The 20,865-nt window shown below is 33.5% G+C and overlaps 2 protein-coding genes and 1 non-coding gene across 3 annotated transcripts; 2 read left to right on the top strand and 1 right to left on the bottom strand.

Annotated features, from left to right (window-relative positions):
- The first annotated feature begins 1,402 nt into the window (after positions 1 to 1,402).
- On the top strand, positions 1,403 to 3,804 carry LOC143215368 (alpha-ketoglutarate-dependent dioxygenase alkB homolog 4). The gene is made up of 5 exons (XM_076437466.1): positions 1,403 to 1,673; positions 1,844 to 1,969; positions 2,341 to 2,433; positions 2,738 to 3,171; positions 3,612 to 3,804. Exons 1-5 carry the CDS (start codon positions 1,572 to 1,574, stop codon positions 3,760 to 3,762), a joined length of 906 nt encoding a protein of 301 aa, XP_076293581.1. The 5' UTR covers positions 1,403 to 1,571; the 3' UTR covers positions 3,763 to 3,804.
- Positions 3,805 to 4,400: 596 nt separating this feature from the next.
- LOC143215374 (uncharacterized) lies at positions 4,401 to 20,233 on the bottom strand. The gene is made up of 8 exons (XM_076437473.1): positions 19,950 to 20,233; positions 16,449 to 16,637; positions 14,405 to 14,575; positions 13,976 to 14,179; positions 5,695 to 5,883; positions 5,339 to 5,509; positions 4,860 to 5,099; positions 4,401 to 4,631 (listed from the first exon to the last, which is right to left on the bottom strand). The coding sequence occupies exons 1-8, from the start codon at positions 20,025 to 20,027 to the stop codon at positions 4,440 to 4,442; spliced, it is 1,434 nt and encodes a 477-aa protein (XP_076293588.1). The 5' UTR covers positions 20,028 to 20,233; the 3' UTR covers positions 4,401 to 4,439.
- Positions 18,780 to 18,861, top strand: Trnas-uga (transfer RNA serine (anticodon UGA)). Its single transcript has one exon. It is a non-coding gene; the product is annotated as a tRNA-Ser (tRNA).
- Positions 20,234 to 20,865: the final 632 nt, after the last annotated feature.

Genomic DNA, 20,865 nt, shown 5'->3' with positions numbered 1-20,865 from the left:
TAATCTGGACAAATTAAATGTAGAAGATACAACGATATTATTGCCGTTAAATGAAATTTATATTGGGGCAGCAGCAACCAAATTGATAGATGTTTTAAGAGAAAGTCAGCCCCAGGAAGTCACACAATTCTATACAAATATTCAACAATTTTATAAAACTGCGTACAAAGAGTCCATCAAAAGACTTCCGGTTAACGACAAGTTTGTAAATGCATTGAATTTTTTAGATCCAAACGTAGCATTAGATCACAGTAAACACGTAGGTCAAATCGATATCATTGCAGAACATTTTCCATCCAAAGTGACAGCTGAAATAGCAATTGACCAATGGTTCACATTGTCTGCGGGTTCAACATATGAACAAAAAGAACAGTTTAAAAAATTAGATGTTATAGCATTTTGGAGCACCGTAAGAAATTTAAAAGATTGTTCAGGTGAATTAATGTATGGCGAACTTGCAAAACTAGCATTTATATGCCTATCACTACCGCATTCCAATGCAGATGTGGAAAGGTATTTTTCAATAATCACGGACATGAAAAATTTAAAAAGAAATTGCTTAGGTACGCAGATGCTTTCCGCTATAACTAGAATTAAATTATATTTAAAGTCAAAGAACGTTGATGCATGCAGCTACAATGTACCGGACAATGTGTTGGAATATTTTAATTCTGACATGTACCACAGCAAAGAAGTACCTTCCGAATTAGATGGGATCTTGCTCCCTGACGAAACCGAAAATAGCAGCAGTGAGAGTGATACATGTTGAATATTAGTTTGATTATTACGTGTGTGTGTGTGTGTATGTGTATATTTATATCATATTGTATTTTATTGTATACTATTATGTACAAGTACGTCTACACTTGAATACCTAACGCGCTCAACCAACCGAGCTGGTGTATATTATTATGTATAATATATTTATTATATTCAGTATTCAATTCTACAATTCGTTTCGCCTTCCCAATAATCCCAATACCAAACTTTCGAATATATGCATTGAAAAAGGTAGTTTCAAAATCCACAGTGTGAAAATTCATACTGCATACTTCGCTTCACGACTGAAACTCCCACAATTCATTTTATTTATAATAAAGAATGTTTACAATGTCTATTTAGATCGATTCATATTATTAATTTCATTAAGTACGTATATGTACATGAGTTCGATACGATACGCGGCAATAACCTAAAACCTGCGAAATGTCATATCATCTCATCTGTCATCGTTGCGTGTGTGTGCGTCCCCGTCCCCATCGCGCACGCGCAACGTGTCCCCCATTTGCCCCTACTCAATCCCCGTCGCGCACGCGCAACGTGTCACTTACTCTGGTGGTCGTCGGAGAGGGGGTACCTAAAATCGGCGTGATTCCCCTCATCTGGCAGCACTGGTCAGTGGTCTTCTGTTTTTCACTTTGTCCTAGAAGGCGTAAGAAAACACCGAATTATTTGAGTGACACTGACTGAGTGAGTGACACGAAAGTGCACGAAAGTCTGTGTTCTCAGTGTTCTGTGATAATAATTCTATGCATATATTTGTAAATTACTACTAAATAATTATTTTAACAATGGAAACGGTCCGACCTTGTGGTTGTAAAGGAATAAGGTCTTGCCTTCTCTGTGAAAAAGAATACAACATAACAAAACCCGACTTGAAACTTCAGTTCGAGGTTAGAGTTTATTAAGAATTGTAATACTGTATTTCTTGTATTAAATGAATTATAAGAAATTTAATCCTTATATATATATATTATTTAATAATGTGGTATTATGTAGAGATATATTTCATATATCTATCAATGACATTATAATTAATATAAGGTATTTTAACTTATTGCAGAAATGTTCTTCGTACGTCTACTGCCCACATTGTGATCGAGCATGGCCTGGTTGGGATGCTGACCTTTATAAAGATCATCCAAATCATCAGGGAAATCCTATAGAATTTCCTGGTGTGTATATAAAGGTATTTATTTAAAATAAAACAAATTGGTAGCAAATATTCTTCATAACTACATTTATGAAGATATATGAAAAAGAAAGAATATTGCCTGTGAAATTATTATAGTAATTATATTTAAATATTGGGTTGGCAAGAAAGTAATTTTGGTATTTTAAGGTGAAATAAAATTCAATTTTGGGAAAATTTTGAAGTTCTATGAGCACGAGATTATGAAGCTACAAAAGATGGAAAATATTTTACTGGTTAAAGTTCATTGCTTGAATAGAAAAATTGGCTTTTATTTCACATTAAAATACCAAAATTATTTTCTTGCCAATCCAATATATAATTCAGGAAATGCATAATAAGTTGTATCTTTCTCTTTTAATGTATAGCTGAATTTCTTAAATTCTGATGACATTGCTCTGCTGAAGAAAGCACTGGATGATATTCCTTGGGAAGCTTCACAAAGTGGAAGAAGAAAACAGGTATTTTGCACATAATAATTCACGCATCATTAGAATAATATGCAGAGTATTAAAATATTGTGACACTAATAATATAATTAAAGATGTGCGAGAACCTTAAAATATCAGGTACTCTATATACATATATACCAGAGGTATTTCGGAATTCCCTAGAATTATCGAGATTTCCAAGGATATTTGAGAATCCCAATATATTGGAGAATCTCCCAACCCGATATTTTTAAGTTCTCGCACACCTCTACTAATAACATATTAACATTAAGCAACCAAAAGATCACACGATAACATAATTTTATGAATCTAGAACTTTGGTCCAAAATGCAATTTCAAGAAGAAAAAGCTTCGTTTGGGTTCCTTCGATGGTTTTCCAAAATCTACTCAATTTGTGCAACAAAAGTTCTCCGAGGAGCCTATACTTAAGAACTTTCAAACTGTGGAGCAATGTACTTTAGAATATGATCCATTACGAGGAGCTTCTATAGACCCACATATTGATGACTGCTGGATTTGGGGTGAAAGAATAGTTACTGTCAATGTAACGGCTGATTCAGTTTTAACAATGACTCCTTACATTGGTCCAGATACAAAATATAATTTGGAGAGTGTTGCTGAATATTCTACAACATTACATGCTAATGTAAAATTTGATGAAATCAGTGAAAACGGAGATGCGCAGGATATAACTGTGAGGTTACCAATGCCAGAGGGGTCTCTCATGGTTCTTTTCGGTGCTGCAAGGTAATAAAATTGATAACACAAGAAATACTAAAAACTACACTGTACACTACACTGTGCTTTCAAATATTCATTTTTGCTTAATCGCCTAAATACCAATCTTCATTTCCTGCTACCAATTTGGTTACATTAAATGTAGAATAAAAAACATCGTTAACGTTTATTAAAGTTTTCATATTTGGCATATTTACATATAATACAAAAGTTTTGGAATAACTTCAAGTCGATTTTATTTTTAAGACATATTCTTACAATCTAAAATAACTTCTCTTAGATTGAATATATTTATACTGTAGTAGCTATGTAGACATACGGAATTTGCAAAAGCTAATTTATAAAGATCGCAATACAGAACACAATTGAAAAAATTTATTATGTAGTAGCCATCATAAATAATTGTTACATTGCTGAAACAAATATTAAATCTGATGTTCTTTTTGCAGGTACAAATGGGAACATTGTGTTTTGAGGGAAGATGTAAAATTACGACGAATTTGTTTAGCTTATCGTGAACTTACGCCTCCTTATTTAAATAATTCATCAACGAATGAAGAAGTAAAAACAATTTTACAAAGGGCATCGATCTTTCGATAAGATTGATGACTATTGTTTTTAATAAAGTATAAAATATTGAAATACTGGAATAGTTAATATTATTGTGTGTGCTATGTACACCATAAAAGATATTGCTGGAAAAGTAAGAATTGAAAAGCATTCAATTAATTTAGAAGAAAAGGAAATGCGGTCAGTGGCAGAACAATAATTCTGCGAAGGTTGCTGAGATTTGCTATGTCAAAAATAGGTAGGTATTTCATAGAACAGTAGATCTAATTTATTTAATTTATATATTATTTTGTTTTTATAGGAATGTTGATATCTACTAGAATGTTAACATCCTAGTAAAAAATGTTAAATGTTCTTCTGTTTAAAACAGCACATTAGAAATTGGTACAAAATTTTTCTTCATAAAACGCAAGATGCAGTTTAGTTAAAGGATAATTTTCTTTGCTCTTATCTGGTCATACATACTTATTTCATAATTATAATTATATCAGCAATTGAAACTTTTACTATTCAAACTTTGACATAAGAAGGTCATTTTTCAAACATTGAAACACGCGTAACATGAAAAAGTTTATACTTTTTTTTTAAAAAAAAAGGACAGGATAATGTTAATACTTACAGATTTTAAATATGTAGGACGTTTTTTTTATGGTAAATGAGTAAATTAAAAAATATTCAATGAAAAATCTACAACGAGAAAAAGAATACTAGGCTGCGGTTTTTGTAGGTTCAGGGTACATATTATAGACGACGGGGAAAGTTGTAAAAGGATCTGATTTTCCCAATGGCTGGTAACCATTAACTAAACTTTCTCTAAGTTCCCACCTGCGGCGCTCCCTTTCTGTTTTCTGCCTCCTAATTGCTTTGCCCAATATGCAGGCAAACATTATTCCAGTGAACTGAAAATAATGACAAACAATTAATCTTCAGGTACAGACAACTGAAAATCCGAAGCGCAAAGGAAAAAGGAGGAACAAAGATATTAATTTGGAACACGCGCATACTCAATTTTTTGTTATTAAAAACACGCGTCGCTAGCTAGCCTCGAATTTATTTTTTGAAATCTTATTATGATGTAGTATTATATACAGTAAAAAGTCAAAAAACAAATATGCATATATATTTACCTGAATAAGTGCAATAGCCACAGCTCCGGTACCAATGTAAAGTGCACTTCTATGAATGAGAATTGAAAGATTTCTAACACATCCAGATGCATAGATATCAAGTTCGTAGTCAGACACAGCAAAATCTGTCAAGCTATAATTAAATGTATCGAGAACATAACAAGATTGTGGTAGACCTATGTTCTCGTTTGCCCTAATTTCATCCCAATCATGAGGGCCGTTGTATCCACAACAGAAAAGCTATAATTATGAGAAAGTATGTAAAGATTATTATTTAATGGTGTTCTATGATTTTAAAACGTTATAAAGCTTGTCAAAAAGCTTGTTAAAAAATCATATTCAGTGAGATAAATGTCTTACATTGGAGCATGTTTCAATTAGCGTTAAAATCATTACAAGTTTAGTCTAATTCCTCTTCGTGTTAAAAACAAAAGCCATTTCTCAAATATTACTATTTCTTAATGAATTTTATACATTACCTTTGATTGTAAAAAGTCAATAGCTGTTTTAGCTTCCTTATCTTTGGTATATTGATGCATAGTGTTATTGATATTTTCAACTAGGACATTCTTTATGTCATCCTGAAGAGCATAAGCTGAAATTGCAGCAGCTAATTCCAGTATAAGAACAACGGAGAGGGATACTGCAAACTATGAATATACTTGTTATTATCAAGTTTTATATGTGAAATTTTATATTAAAAATTTTTGATAAATACTCTAAGAAAAGAAAAATGGCAATGCAATGATTCATAGAATATATGACTGAATATTTAAATAAAATATAATATAATTATTGTCCGTTAGCTTTAAAATAAATTGGAGGGTATACTTACTATAAGAACCATACAAGTACTTTCACTAAGAGCTCCGAAACATCCTAGAAATGCTATTACAAACACAAGGATGCCTACTATGACCAGAAGAGTTGCAGGAGAAATGTATTTTGGATCAAGGAAACGCGAGAAGTCATCGTTAACGGCATAAATTGTTGTTCCGATAGATATTATCATAATCCCCGTCAACTGCAACATTAAAAGAATTATGAGGCTTCGAAGTTATACATAAACTAATATAATGAATTAAAAATTATAAGTGGATTGGAAGATTTGGTATTTTACAAAATTTCTGTGATTCTACTTGAAGAAAAACAATTATCTTTTAATTAATTTATAAAGATAGTATCATATATTTAATTATGTTCAAGTAATTGTTTTTCTCCCTCAACTTTGCTTAAATGGTATATAACAATAACGTTTGTGTTGAAGTTTAAAAATGGTATATTTCAATCTATATAAATATCTGTGAGAGAAAGACACTGTCACATTATTGCGAGCGTCGGAGAGATTATAATTTTTATCGGATCTGATAAATCGAGACATTATGGTCATAAGACAATCTAATATCTTCTACTTTGATATCGATCAGGATAAGTGAAAATTGTCATATACTTCACGAAGTGCGTTCAATTTCTTAATTAGAATTTATTATCAAAATTGCGTATTCTATACCACTTTTATCATTTTATTAATTTAGTAGCTGCTAATGTCATCTTACTTTTATTATTTCGAAATTCAAAATATGACTACTACTTTTGTACATATATATACATATATAAATATATTCTTTCAAGAAAATGAAAAAAGGTACAAACAATATGAATCTAATGGTTTGATGAATATGATTTTTTTTGTTAACTATATTTTATTAGTTTCTCTTTTATACATTTGAAATTATATTAAACACCAGGTTGATTCCGCTATATTGATATTATTAGAACTATTATTGTCTTTTTCCTGAACGATCGTCTTTCGTCATTTCCTGTTGGTATCTATGATAAATGAAGCGGAAATCATATGATAGTATCTTTTCCTATTTCGTCGACCACATTGTATTGTATATGTATAGGTAACGCTGTTGCGACAGTATTACAATGGTTAATGCCATTAGCGTGCTTAACGTACAAAATTAATATCGATTTTACAAGAAAAATTAAAAGCAACACGATTAAAGCTATGATGATATCTTGTAAGTATTCATTAAAACTATGGCATAATTAAATAGTATCCCCGTGCAAACGATTATTTGTCAAGACCGCGCATTTACTGCCACAGAAGATACACATACACAGTCTTTTTAACACTAAACCTACCACGAGGAGTCAAATGACCCATTTTAGACTTTTTATTCGACAATTATTGAAATTGTAAAGGTGTTCTCATGGGAATTTATTGAATACATTTTTTGACTCCAATATATGTTATAGTAAAAATCGCACAAAATATAAATAAATTCAATCTTGTTATTTTTATAATGTACTATAAATATCAGTCACTTTTGATGGTTGGTAGGTTTAGTGTTAAATAATTTTTTGATTGCGTTCTACATGGGAGTCTAGCGTGCTCGTAACAGGGGTAGGTTGGGGTAGGTCGTCCGTTGATTGTTTTTCGCGAATCGTGTGGGGGATGGAAAAACAAAAGAATGCTCGGGGGAAAAACTGCGAAAAAGCAGGAGACATCGACGAGTTGCGGCGTTGCAAGCTGTAATAATCTGCATGGTAATAATTCATCGGGTCGACCTCGCCCAGCCGATATCGATCCTGCTGGCCGTCCGAACAATACCGTAGAGCTATGATCCACGTCCATATCGAGGGTTGACCTAACTTGTTGAATCTCAGGGCCGAGTATGGTTATTCTCGTTACCTTTCCTCTTCGGCCAGCAGGAAAAATCGACGTTGCTGCGGCTATCGTTGCCATCGGCCTCGACCGCATTTATTGTTCTCCTTTTCTCGACTACGACTTGATTAATATAACGCAAGCCCACATAGTATTTGAGATAGCGTCGAACGCGCGTTCGTCAAACACAGGCCTCGCGAATTCAGCTAACGACTCGGTCACTTATGCGAACGAATGGGGGAAAAAGTACGAGGTTCGTAGCGACGCGGCAACCCTTCACCCTTATGTCGATACCTAAAATGTTTCACGCGATGTTCGGTGCTTTAGTACTTTGCACTTTATCGTTTCAATACATATATTCTTATATGCCTCCAGCATAGAATCCATTTATGTAGTTACTATACTAGGCCAGAAGTCTAAAGACATTATAAAAGTATGGAAGAATATATTGTCACATTATTTGCGACTTGTTTAAAACTATCGAAAGAGAACATATATTTTTATTTGATTTTTCTTTCTTATGGTTGACTTAGATTATTTTGTTATACGAATACAATGTTGTTACTAGACTGTGGATCTTTATGCCTTTATAGCAAAATTGGGTAAATAAAATTTAAAATTGTTGTAAATTTTAAAAAATTGAAGATGTTAACATATGATTTGCAGACAATTTTTATTTTGCATAAAGCTCCGCAGTGTAGTTGTTACATGACGATTCCTAAAAAGTGGCATTTGTTTAAAAAATTTTTTTGGTATCGTGTGAGCCCCATTACAGCATTCAACTTTGTCCTCGAGACATTTAACGTATCTTTTAAAACAACAAAGATATTTTATCTAAAACGTTAGCTGACACGTCTTGACGGTACGTTGCAAAATCCGTAAATGTTATTGTTGCTGTTTTTAGCTCCGCAATAAAAAGAAAGATAACGTTATCGGCGGATTATTATGGATATATTTCAAATTTCTACCTTAATTTGCAACATAATCGAGAGATTTGTAATTCCTCAACAGAATATATAAATTACAATAGCGTTTGCTTTGTAAATAGATTTAATTTAAGTTGCGTTTTAAGATTCAGAATTTCTTAAATCGTATGAGTCCAGTATCTAATCCTTTCACATCCACAAGTCATTTTAATATTGCAATGACTAATGCAACGGTTAAATCATTCGGTGTACGCAATTCGTCGCCATAATAATAGATTCAAATTCAATGAGCGAGCTGTTGCCACTGGATCTCGCGAGTATGTGCATTAAATGCACGCATTTATGTAACTCGCGGGTCACCCGGTATATATTCGTTACTTGCATTTGTCATACTTGAAGCCATTCCCATTTCTGACTACGTATATTTTCTGAGTAAGGATAAGTGTACACTGAAGCTGTACACCTATTGTCGTGCACATTCTTGTACAAAATCCACACACGTTTATCGTTCAGTAAATACAGGCTTTTATCTGGCTGTTATCTGTATATTTATCTGTCCGAATGAAATGTTTCACGAATGTTGCAAATATATATATATATGTATTGCGACGAACCTGCGAGCCGTTGTAACGAGTCATTGTACTCGAACAACAATCGTTCATTCGCACGTTTGTATTGCACGACCTCGGAGTCGCATGTGTGCACACTACGAACACGTAAAATCGTAGGAACGCCGCAAATGTGGACGTAACGAAGACAAATAAATGTACGAAGAGCCACGAAGTTTCAAAGACAAAGACTGTAATAGAAGCAACCATAAACTCGTAATAGGCGAAGTACTAAACTGTGAAGGCATTAAAACGAATTTAAGAACGTTATCGTTAGACTGCGAATCGTTTTGCAAAATCAAAATTGCTTGCGTCAATTGCAAGAGTCACGAGCCAAATAAAATTGTCAACAAGATAAAAATACATTCTTGAATTAATCCTGCAAATCAATTTCTGTAACAAATGCGTCAAATCTGCAGTCTTAAAATGATCAAAAGCGGGAATACATTTTAATCTATCTCCCACTACCTGCAATTAATTAAGGAACTTCTTATATGTTGCGGAAGAATTATCTATTCATAATAAACGTCGATCCAGTAATTTTTCGTTAAAAAAGATCTGTACTCTTTGTTTCATGCAATTTTATTTTGCATGAAAATCCACAGTCTACTCGTTATAGTCATGAATATATAAAACGCGCAGCCTGGTAATACGAGAAGACATAAATAGAGTTAATTAATGTAGCATCGAATTTTTTAAGTTGCGTCGTTGGAATAAAGAAAATGTTTTTAATATATGCCTTAATCGTAAAAAAAGTCTCGTCAGCAAATAAATAAGATGATTTTGATTTTTTAAATATTAAAATGCATTTTTCATTTCATAACATTAATAGCCGACGTTGAGACGAATTCAACAACCTACTGTATTACGACCGTGAGCCCATAAACAACGCTAAAATAGTTTTTTCCGATTTTTCGGGCCAAATTTTGCAATGTGCGTCGTCAAAGAAGAAAAAGGAAGGCTTCTATGTTTCTTTGAATGATAGCAGACAATGTTAATTCTGCACGAAGCTGCTCTGACAATTAACGAGCAAGTATGAATAAGCGACTGATCACGCAGATAATTGTTGCAATCGATTGGTGCATGTAAACGATAGGACATGTTGAACTTTGGTTATTAGTCATACGTAGAAAGCGCTATCTTAATACAAGTATCGATCGACAAGGCTGTCTGGTGACGTAATTTCGACGACAGGATCCGACGATCGCGCATTCAGAATCGCAAATTTTCTGAAATCTGTGAATTTTCTCAGATCAGGTTATGAAAGTTTTCGAAAAATTGTCTGACAACGGGATCGACGGCGTTAACTCGAGTTTCGGAGAAATAAAATAACGTTCGCGTGTCCGAGCATTTAAAAAGAAATGGCGTGCGCGGATGGTATAAAGTTGGTTATACGGGCAAGAAGAGATTAAAGATCACGGCTACAGACCACAAACAGTGAGTTGACTGCGCATAGCAGGTATTTGATACATCGCAGGCCAACATCGAGGTGTGTGGCAGCCATTTTGGTGCACGTTCGCCGAGAATCCTCTTGCACGCAGGTGCACTACAGAACGATACTGCTCCTTCTCTCTCCCGAGCCACGAGGAAGAACCGACTGAACGCGGAAAACACCTAAACTCGATTCGATATATCGCATTATCTACTGATAAAGACGTCCACATTCCGGCGACACACGTAACGCTGTTTAGTTACGTCGTTTTTACAATGGTCTCTCAATATTTCTCGTCCCGCTGAAATTTAATCAAATTCAGGTGGAAATGTTGCCATTATTTTTCGAATTATCAATTGCATTTTATCGTTGCGACAGCGTTATGTAGACTAATGGAGAATAGCAATGGAAATCAGGTGTTACCTGTGCGTAGATTTTGTCGACGAAATTTAAGCAAATTAAGGATAAAGCTGTTATTTTATTTTTGGAACTATCAATTGCATTTCGTCATTACGAAGTATTGTTTCTAGACTGTGGATCTTTATGCAAAAAAAAATTGTCTGCATTTATTGGGTTGGCAAGAAAGTAATTTCGGTATTTTAAGGTGAAATAAAAAACCGAATTTCTTTATAGAAACGATGAACTTTAATCAATAGAATATTTTCTTATTTATTTTTTTTTGCAAAAGATCATTGAACAAAGGGGAAAATATCTTATTCATTAAAGTTCATTGCTTGAATAAAAAGAATTGGGCTCTATTTCTCCTTAAAATACCAAAATTCGTTTCTTGGCAACCCAATATTTGATGAAACAATGAATTCTTAAATTCTTTTAATGTTTTTACTGTTTTAGATGGGGGGCATCAATTTATTTTTGTCATACATGCATGAAATCCGCAGTCTAATTATGTTATTGTAACAGGAATCGAAAATTCCAATGGAAATCAGGGATCAGGGAAATCAGAGATCAATGTTTTTAATTGATCTCTGTTTGTTATCAACGAATCTAAATGCTAAAAATGTTATACAATAAATTGTAGATAACATTCCTTTTACTTTTCATTTCGTCTTTTAATTGTCAATTAAATTATTAGACTGCGGATTCTATGTATTTAGAATGACAATGAATGGATCCAGTTGAGAACAGTGGAAATATTCGAAGAATTTAAATATACTGTTGTATTATTGTCGACTTGTTCAAATTTATAACAAAACATGCAGCTGATTTTTCTTTTGTGTAAAAATCTGCGGTCTAGTAATTATATCCATTGTTATATGTACGTTTTACCAATCGTTAAAATATTCTGTTGACATTTTACGATTACAAAATTTGCTCGATCATCACAATTACTTTTAGGACATTTACTGCAATTGACCACGATAAAAGATCTAAAGATTGCATTGTTACTTTAAATTCCTTCATCACCGAATTGTTCACATATTTATTTTATTATTACGTTTAGAAAATATAACTACGTATCCGTATATGTAACATATTATAATCTATATTATTTCGTACATATTTCTATTTCATTTATTGGGGGTTATTCAATAAACTTGTTCCTTTGATCATACGTTATAATAAAAATCGCTGAAATTCTTAATAAATGCATTCCGATTATTCTTCTACAGTAATGTAAATTCAGTTTTAGTGCTTCGTAGATCTAGTGTTAAAAATCAGAATCTTCGCGAACGCCGTTAGTCTACTACCACCAGGGGCCCTCGAAATGGTCGGCACTGGAACATCGACCGGTTCCTACTTCCATGCGTGAAAAATATACAGAATATGACTCATGCGTATCATCGTGTGGGTAATTCAGCACACGTTTATTATTCATAGGTGGGTATGAATTACGGGAAAGTATTACAAGCTCTGGTAAACTTTTTTTTCAAATTAAGAATCCTCCCCTCGATATAATATTATCTCTTGCTTCATACTGGTTGGGCAGCTGAATACGATATTCTCTTGATGCATTTCTCTACATATGTATATTAAATGGATTAGACATCTGAAGAAATTCGATTTCTTAAAAAATATGCTCATGTCACTGTTTCACCCTTCAAACGAGGATTTACAAATCTTATTCTAAAACTTGTGAAGACAACGATCCATGTAAATGTTAAATAAAATTCATTCTATGCAAATTGTACCTTATACAATGATTACTTATACGTTTCACAGAAAGGTTAACAATTCCTCTTCCAAAATGCCAAGATTATATTTCACATTATTTATTAGGGGAGATTCTTAAGGATACAAAGGCTTCCTTAACATTTTTTTTTTAACGGAAAAATGCAGTCGAGGCTCTCGTATTCTATTTTTACGAAAATTATTATCATTGGATACATGTCAGCCCTCTCTATGGATTAAAAATAATTCAGAATTTATATATTTTATATCTAGAAATATAAAATTCGTTAATCCTAATACAGAATATTCAGTATATCGGTATAGTTTACGATAAACATTTTTTTTGTTTAAATCTCTTAGCAACATCATTCGAATTACAATCTAAAGATGATGTGCAGGTAATCTACAAGCTCGTTGTTTCGAATCTTAAACAGTCTCGTAGCTGTTTCTAATCGACCGTGCCAAGTAACTCGAAAACCAAATGCCGATTGCCTGAAAAAGAATTGGTAAAACATCCATTTAATCATGATCACATTGATATTACGTCATCAGTGTCAGAATAGAAAAGCAATAGCGTTCCATATCATAATCATATTTCGCTCCTGACACAAAGAAGTACACATAAACACAAGGTTGTTCAATGTGTTGGGAAGAGAGCCAGTTATGATATGGAACAATAACAAAAATAACAAAAGTTGGTTTTATAAGGAAATGATTTATGTTGATTAGAAATTTTTTATTCTTCACAGTAAGCACTATTAGGCCTATAAGTATCGGACCTTTTTTTATCATCCTATATTACATTTACTTTAATGATTAAGAGGCTAAACTCGTTTCTAGGATTGCGAGGGTGCGGGATGCGCCTCCTCATTTCTCGATAATACAAAGATGGGGTTTTTCAGTAGTCAAAAGGCTAGACAAAAGATCAATCTAGGCTGCACTCGTCCACAAAAGTCCCATTTTTACGTTTACAAGGCGCAATTTGCATTATTCGGTAGCAGCTAGCTGCCGCAGCTTTATGAAAATAATAGCTACATGCGTGAAAATAGGACTTTTGAGGGCGATCTCGGCCTAGATTGATCTTTTATCTAGCGCTTATGACTACTGAAAAACCCCATCTTTGCATTATCGAGAAATGAGAAGCCGCATCCCGCACCCTTGCTCTCCTGGAAAAACGAGTCTAACCACTTAAATATTGCTCGTGAAAGAATAGAATTTTATTTCGACTTAAAGAAAGAAATAAGGTTCATCTCTAGTGTACTCTGTTCGAAATCTTGGTCACGAGTCTGACGCGTTGTTGTACTGGAAGGGATTAAATGTGTCTCTTAAAAAGAAGAGTGTGTTACCTGAACAACGGCAAGACCAATGCCAACACCGCCGAGTTGTAAAGCATGAGCCGCGATGAATGTCAGGAATTTCTTGTAACAGCCCTCTTGATATATTGATGGATTCATTGTGGTACACGCTATAACTTTCGGCTCACGAGGACAACACGTCTTGGGAATAGTTTTTCCCCACTCCGAGGCGTTATGGGTTCCGCAACATTGGAACTGGAGAAAATTATGAATAAATTAATGTCTCTAAAAATTCAACAAAAAATCTTTCTTTCCCGAAACAAAATTAAATAATTGTTCGCAAAGAAACTGTGTTCGGTACTACCAAACTCGAACTATGATAGCAGCGAGAAAACATCATGTCGCAGTATTATTATTTGTATGAAAAATGGAAAATTTGTTATGCCAAAAAATAATACGTTGAAATACAAAACACTTTACTTCGTGTTGCAGCTGGTCCCAAACATTCTTTATTTCTGAACTATTGTCGTACTGGTTCATAGTGTTCATCATTTTATCTTGAATGATGGTCGATGCCCTGGCCCTCAAAACATATCCTGAAATACCACCTGCTAGTTCCAAAACAAAAACGATGGCCAATAACGAGGTAAACTACGAACAAAAAGCAAATAAAATCGCTGATAAAAACACGTAGATCATCGTTTAATATCCTGTAATATTGCATAATAAAGTACAAAGAATTGTGATTAACAAATGCGTCGAGCATTAAAAGTTACTGATGTCCGTTGCCTTACATAACAAAGGTTCTTTTCTCTTGAATTTCGTGCGAATTTTGTTACATTTATATTTTTAGACGAATATTTATATAATTATTTTGAAATGATTCCAATCAAATAATTTAAGACACGTTTCAACGAGTTTCACCGACAACGGTCTCAGGTCATCCATTTTGAAACTGTCGTTGATATTCACGATGAAATATTGCCACATCTTGACAACAAAATCTGTGAGCAAACCGTGAAACGTCATTTAACAGAATTTAATCTAATGGATACAGTTGCATGTCGTAAACCACTTAATTTGCAATTGCCATGTGGATCGAACTCAGATGATTGAGAAATAACTTGAAATTAAAAAACTGTATTTATCAGCGAAAATAAATTTTATCTATGAAAATCTATGTGAACAAGGTTACTGGGAATATAATGCAAAATGCATTAAATTAACTGTGAAAAATAAAAACGTGGTAAAAACAGTGGTAGATCGACATTGTTAGGGCGATATAATCGTTAACGTGTTTCGCGCACGGGTGACATCTGCCACTCACCTATTCGTTACCATATCTATTATCTATGAAATTAAAAATAGCATTGTGTCCCGTTGTGTACATTATTTTTCAATGTATAATACTATATTTTCATTAAATACGTAAAGTATTTGACGCTGGTAATCAACGTAAATAACTAAACTAGACTGTAAAAGCAACAAAATTATGGCATTCCATGCGCATCGATCAATGAGTTTTTAAAACTGTAAAATACTGACGTTCATACAATATTTAATCGAATTTTCAAAGAAGAAAATATAGACTGTTGCCGATATTGTTATCTTTTTTAATGTCCGAATTAATGAAAAATTATTGTATATGTTTCAAATATCACTCGGATATGATATTACCAACAATTGAAACTGATTTACAATGCGCGTTACCGCTCAGCCACGGTGATACTTTGACCTATAGTAATTGTTTATAAGTTTTTGTGCGCCACTGCGTGCAAGCTAATCGTTGCCTTAAAATTGGTGAAGTTAAGAATAATCAGTGTTTCCGTTTGACCTTTCTTATATAAAACGCCTTCTATTCGCGTGAATCAATATTTGTACTTTTTTGATAACGAAGAAGCTTTTCAAGAGATGCCACGACCAGTGGCGCACCCAGGGGGGAGCCAGGGGGCCTAGTCCCCCACCAAGAAAAAAATGTTCAGCTTCCAAAATTAAAATCGCGGAATAGCCCTGGGTACCGATGATAGATATTTTGTCTTAAAAAAGAGGTCGTCACGCAAAACCTAGGACTGGGTTCAACTCGGCCCCCCCCCCCCCAAGATTACATCCTGGGTGCGCCACTGGCCACGACAAATGTTTTTGTAGTTATTGTCTTTTATTTCGCCATTTCAACGTAGGACACTTTTCTTTCCAACACCTGCGCTTTCTTTACATTTAGAATGACTGGGAAAATTTGTTTACCTTATTTTTAAATTGAAATTTACTTTCAGTTCGTTCTCTGTTGAATTCTTAATTATTTTCTAACAAAGAAAATGTAACAACTCTTTTTAATTACAAGAAGAACTGTTCTCTCAATTCAGTCTGAAGTTTTTCACATTATCGCGAACGCAATTATTTTTCACTCCGTTTCTATGAAACTTTTCTCAGCCTTTAAATACATTTATATCCGTAAATTGTTCAATTATCTTAGTCAAACATGTAATATGTAGTGCTTAATTAATGCATCTTATGAAGTATACATTACCGTTACGATCATGCAATAATTTTCACGAACAGCACCGCAACATCCGAAAAAGGCGATGAAGAAAATAATGGCCCCAATTGCGATGAGGAGCGACGGCACTGACAAGAATTTATTGTCCAAGAAGTGTTGATAATTATGGTAAATTCCGTGAATTGCCGCGCCAATGGATAACAAAATTATCCCCGTTATCTGAAACAAACAATATTCAGTCTTGTAGTCTGAACGGCAATGCAACGAAAATGGGAATTGCATTAATGAAAAACATGAACAGGTGAAAGACAAAACGGTGAAATATTTGAAGCATTTAACACTAACCGTACCACGACCAGTCACATGACCGGTTTCACGTTTTTGTAATTATTGAAGTTACAAAGATGCTTCCATTGAAAATGATTAAATAAAGTTTTCCTTTCAAGCACGTACATATTGTTAAAAAAATTGCGCGAAATCTTTGGTGTTCTTGTTTGTTGATTGATTTTTAACTCGAGCACGAAAGTCGCTTAATAACATAATTACACGACATTGTTGTATACATATGTGTAATGTCAAGTTTGAACGTGTGTTTCTTTTCCTCGTTATACACGCGGAGTCGTCAATTAAATAATGATGAGAACAATTAACTACAGATCTGGAAAGTTGCGAGGAAACACAGAAGTACATCGCAGACATAATCAACGATTTTAAAAATGTTGCAGAAAGTATTGTGAATTATGGAAGAGCAATTGAGCTATGTATTATTGGGAGTTGAAAAGGAGTCACCTGCGACGGCACAAGGGCAAGTGGGATTTCTCGCTCCACCATCGATACTTCCGTAGTCCCAATGTTTACATACATACAAAGTTTAGAGTTTAGGTTTTGACGGCACACGCTACGTGGTATGTGTGACCCGTAGCGAATATGCATCTCTCTAGAGCCGAAAAAACGTGTGACGCGACGTGCCCTTCCCGCATTCCTTTCGAGTGACTTCTTCCCCCAGCCCCTAATAATACTATGTATTCGTTTTTCCGTTAGTAGCCATTAACAACTTTGTCTTCGTAGTACAGTAGGACCTTGATTAACCGGATCCCGATTATAAACAAATATGTTTAAATATGATTATATTATGAACGGAACTAAATTTTCAAAAATAAAAAATTAATTTTGGAATATAATGTACATTTTAATGATCTCCCTCGGGTCTCGATTATTATCCATCGGGCCTTAATTTATCCGGGCTGATTGTCTCCCGATCAAGCCGGTTAATCGAGGTCCTACTTTAATTGACGCTTGTAAAAAATATTAATTTATGAGACAACAAAAACTTTACACGTAATTAGTTTTTCGCCAAAATTAATTTTCTCCTGATCTCTGTGGTTTTATATCGATTCGAAATTGTTTAAAATTCTTAATTGTAGATACTGTTGGAAGTATTCGTCACGTGAATTATCTGAGATGAACTTTAAAAGTGGAAATCAAATGTACATAAATAAGTCAACGACATTTATAAAAATATGTTATGTATAGGTAATTCTTAAGGATCATTTAAGGATCATTCCTCCCTCTGTTTAAACTTAATCTCAATTAGTGTCAGTTTAAGTGATTAACTAATTCAGTTCCTTTATTGTAAACCGTTGCTCCCAATTGGTTTTGCATCGCAAATTGGATCGATTCGAAATGAGATTAAAAGTTCTCTGTATCCAATTACTGGCAGCACGAATGGGGCTAAAAGACCAGACGCGTCTAAGGAAATCTAAACAAATCAATGTTCTTTCGATTATACATAAAATAAAACATCTTATTCAAATCTACTAATTCGCGTATGAATTATATGCAATAGCGACTTTTGAAGTACTTCACAATGAATTACTTTACTTAGTACATTCAAGTACTTAATTCACCACCAATCGTATTTCTAAAAAAAAAAAAGGTAACAATAATATTTTAAAATTATTTTTGAGAGATTGCATGTGTCAATTCATTTCTTCAAAACCTGATTTTATATATTAATAGTTATATTCATCATTACCGGCTTTATTCTGTTACTTTTTATTTTTAATGAGCTTCGTCTAGTATAAACGTATAACACGACTATACATGTATAATCAATAATCAATATAAAATGTAAAGAGAGAGATTCGTCGAAATATTAAAAATATTATCATTTTGCCTTTGCCTTATTTGGATATTATAATGTGCGTATAAAATCATTTTACGGTTTGTTTCGTTCATACAGCTCAACAGAACTGAATGAAAAGTAATTATAAATATATATTAAGATGTATAAACATTTAAATGAAAATGATAAACGATCACGTGGTAAATATCCCTAAAAATGGACAGGAAATTGCAACTGCTGTGGTGTCCGAGCGGTTAAGGAGGTGGACTTGAAATCCACTGGGTTCTACCCGCGCAGGTTCGAATCCTGCCCGCAGCGAATTAATTTTTTTCTCGTAAAAGATGTTTAATCCTAGTCAATTCACTACCGACCAATTTCCGTCGATACAAAACGCTTATTACCACCTGCAATTCTCTATTAAATACACACATATGTACAACCGAAAACTATACTCCAAAAATACATCTCATTTACTGGCATCTATACAAATTTTCCAATTGTAACCATGTCTGAAAACCATACATAAAATATTCATTCCTTTCAATGGACGTCTACCGATAAAGAAAAATCGACAAAATGGATAAAAAAAAATCGACAAAATGGATAAAAAAAAATCGTCAATATATAAGTAAGGCCGCGTCATTTACACAATCAGGCACGTCTCTTTGTTTACGCCGACCGTGAGATAACGCGAAATTAAAATACGTTTCGAATTTCTCCGTCAAAATACAACGCAGAAACAAAATGAATTCTACTGACGCAGCATGCGTTCCTAAAGTATAAAATAATATTTGAAGAGTCGTTTAAAAACGACAGTATATTCTTTTAGGTGTTGGTATTTACAAGAAAACGAGATGTATTTAAATGCGTACGCATGCATGTATATCTATATACGTAACGTGCATCGATATATTGGATGAAGTATGACGCATCGGTGTATGATCTACGATGGCAAATGGATCATTTTACCGTATCAAACACCTGTCGGCGGTTAAATTTATGCTGCATCTATATTTTCTTTAACGCTTATATAAAACATTCTAACAGTGATCGCGAGAATCGATTGCAATATTGGCATCGATATTTAGGTTATATACCGATGTTAGTATGTCTCGCACTCCCAAAAAACGAAGCTGGCAAAGTCGTTATAAATATTACCAATTTAATTCGAAAAATTAAATATAATGCATTACGAAAACATTTGAAAAATTAATATGTTCATCCTAAAAGAACTTATGGTTTAGTAAAACTGTCAAAAATTTCGAAGCATGTTGTACTGAACCATCCGAACACGATTTTCATACCATTATGCTATCTGCTATACTACTGCGTAACTATGCGAGTTGAGAGTTGTTACATACATATAAATGTTATATATAATAAAAACAAAACTAGAAGGTACTTACGACGAAGAGTAGATTGAACACAAAGAGTAAATATTTGACACATTGTGAACGGAGAGGCAATTTCATGACACCAACCATTGGATCTATCGGGTTAACTACGTTTTATTAACGAACAAACGAGACACTAGTTGCTCGTCGTAAAAATGAAAGAAAATGCCGGAACTACGTCGAACTTTTTCGCGGTTTTTCCAAACGTTAACAGAAAACGCAGAGACCGGCCAAGAACATTGCACCGACGATTCACTGGTTTCAGACAGTTATCGCGTGGCTGCGTGTCCGCACGCATGCGCCATGAGTAAGCTCTCAGCCAAGGTTACAGAAACTTCGAAGATTACCAACTACAAACTCCTGTCCCCTTTTTTGAATTTTCAAACTCTTTCTTCTGATTTTAATCGTTATTTTCTTATGCGTTTTATTACGGAAACAATTAGTACATGCTGGACCACCTTTATTCACAACCATATTGTCGGTTATGTGTAACGAGAATTTTTGAAATTTGTTATTTTCGTAAATGAAGATTTATACTATTAACGTTAAATTAGATCGAGTTAGTTGTTCCCCGATGTATATTTACATTACCGATAAAAGTATTCATTATTTTTAATTTTTTATTGACTGTAATAATGAATATTTAATTCAACTACAGTAACATTTTACACGCATTGTCATATTTATTTTATCATTGCACAATTAATTTATAGTAAGATTACGAATGGATGAAATTATTCTTGTAGAAGTATTGGAAAATATTTAACAATTTTTTTAACATTAACTATATTTACAGAAAACTTTTGTTAAAATAGACAATTTCAAATTAGGTTTGATCCATATGGACGATTTCTAGGTTATGTTAGGATCAACGGAAAACAAATTGAAACTTCTATATTCAAATTTGAAATTTCTGTAATTTGATATA

Source organism: Lasioglossum baleicum, chromosome 13, assembly GCF_051020765.1.
Source record: "Lasioglossum baleicum chromosome 13, iyLasBale1, whole genome shotgun sequence".
NCBI classification, from domain to species: Eukaryota; Metazoa; Arthropoda; class Insecta; order Hymenoptera; family Halictidae; genus Lasioglossum; species Lasioglossum baleicum.
Note: the sequence above shows the minus strand (reverse complement) of the source record. Positions and strands in the feature narration are given on the sequence as shown.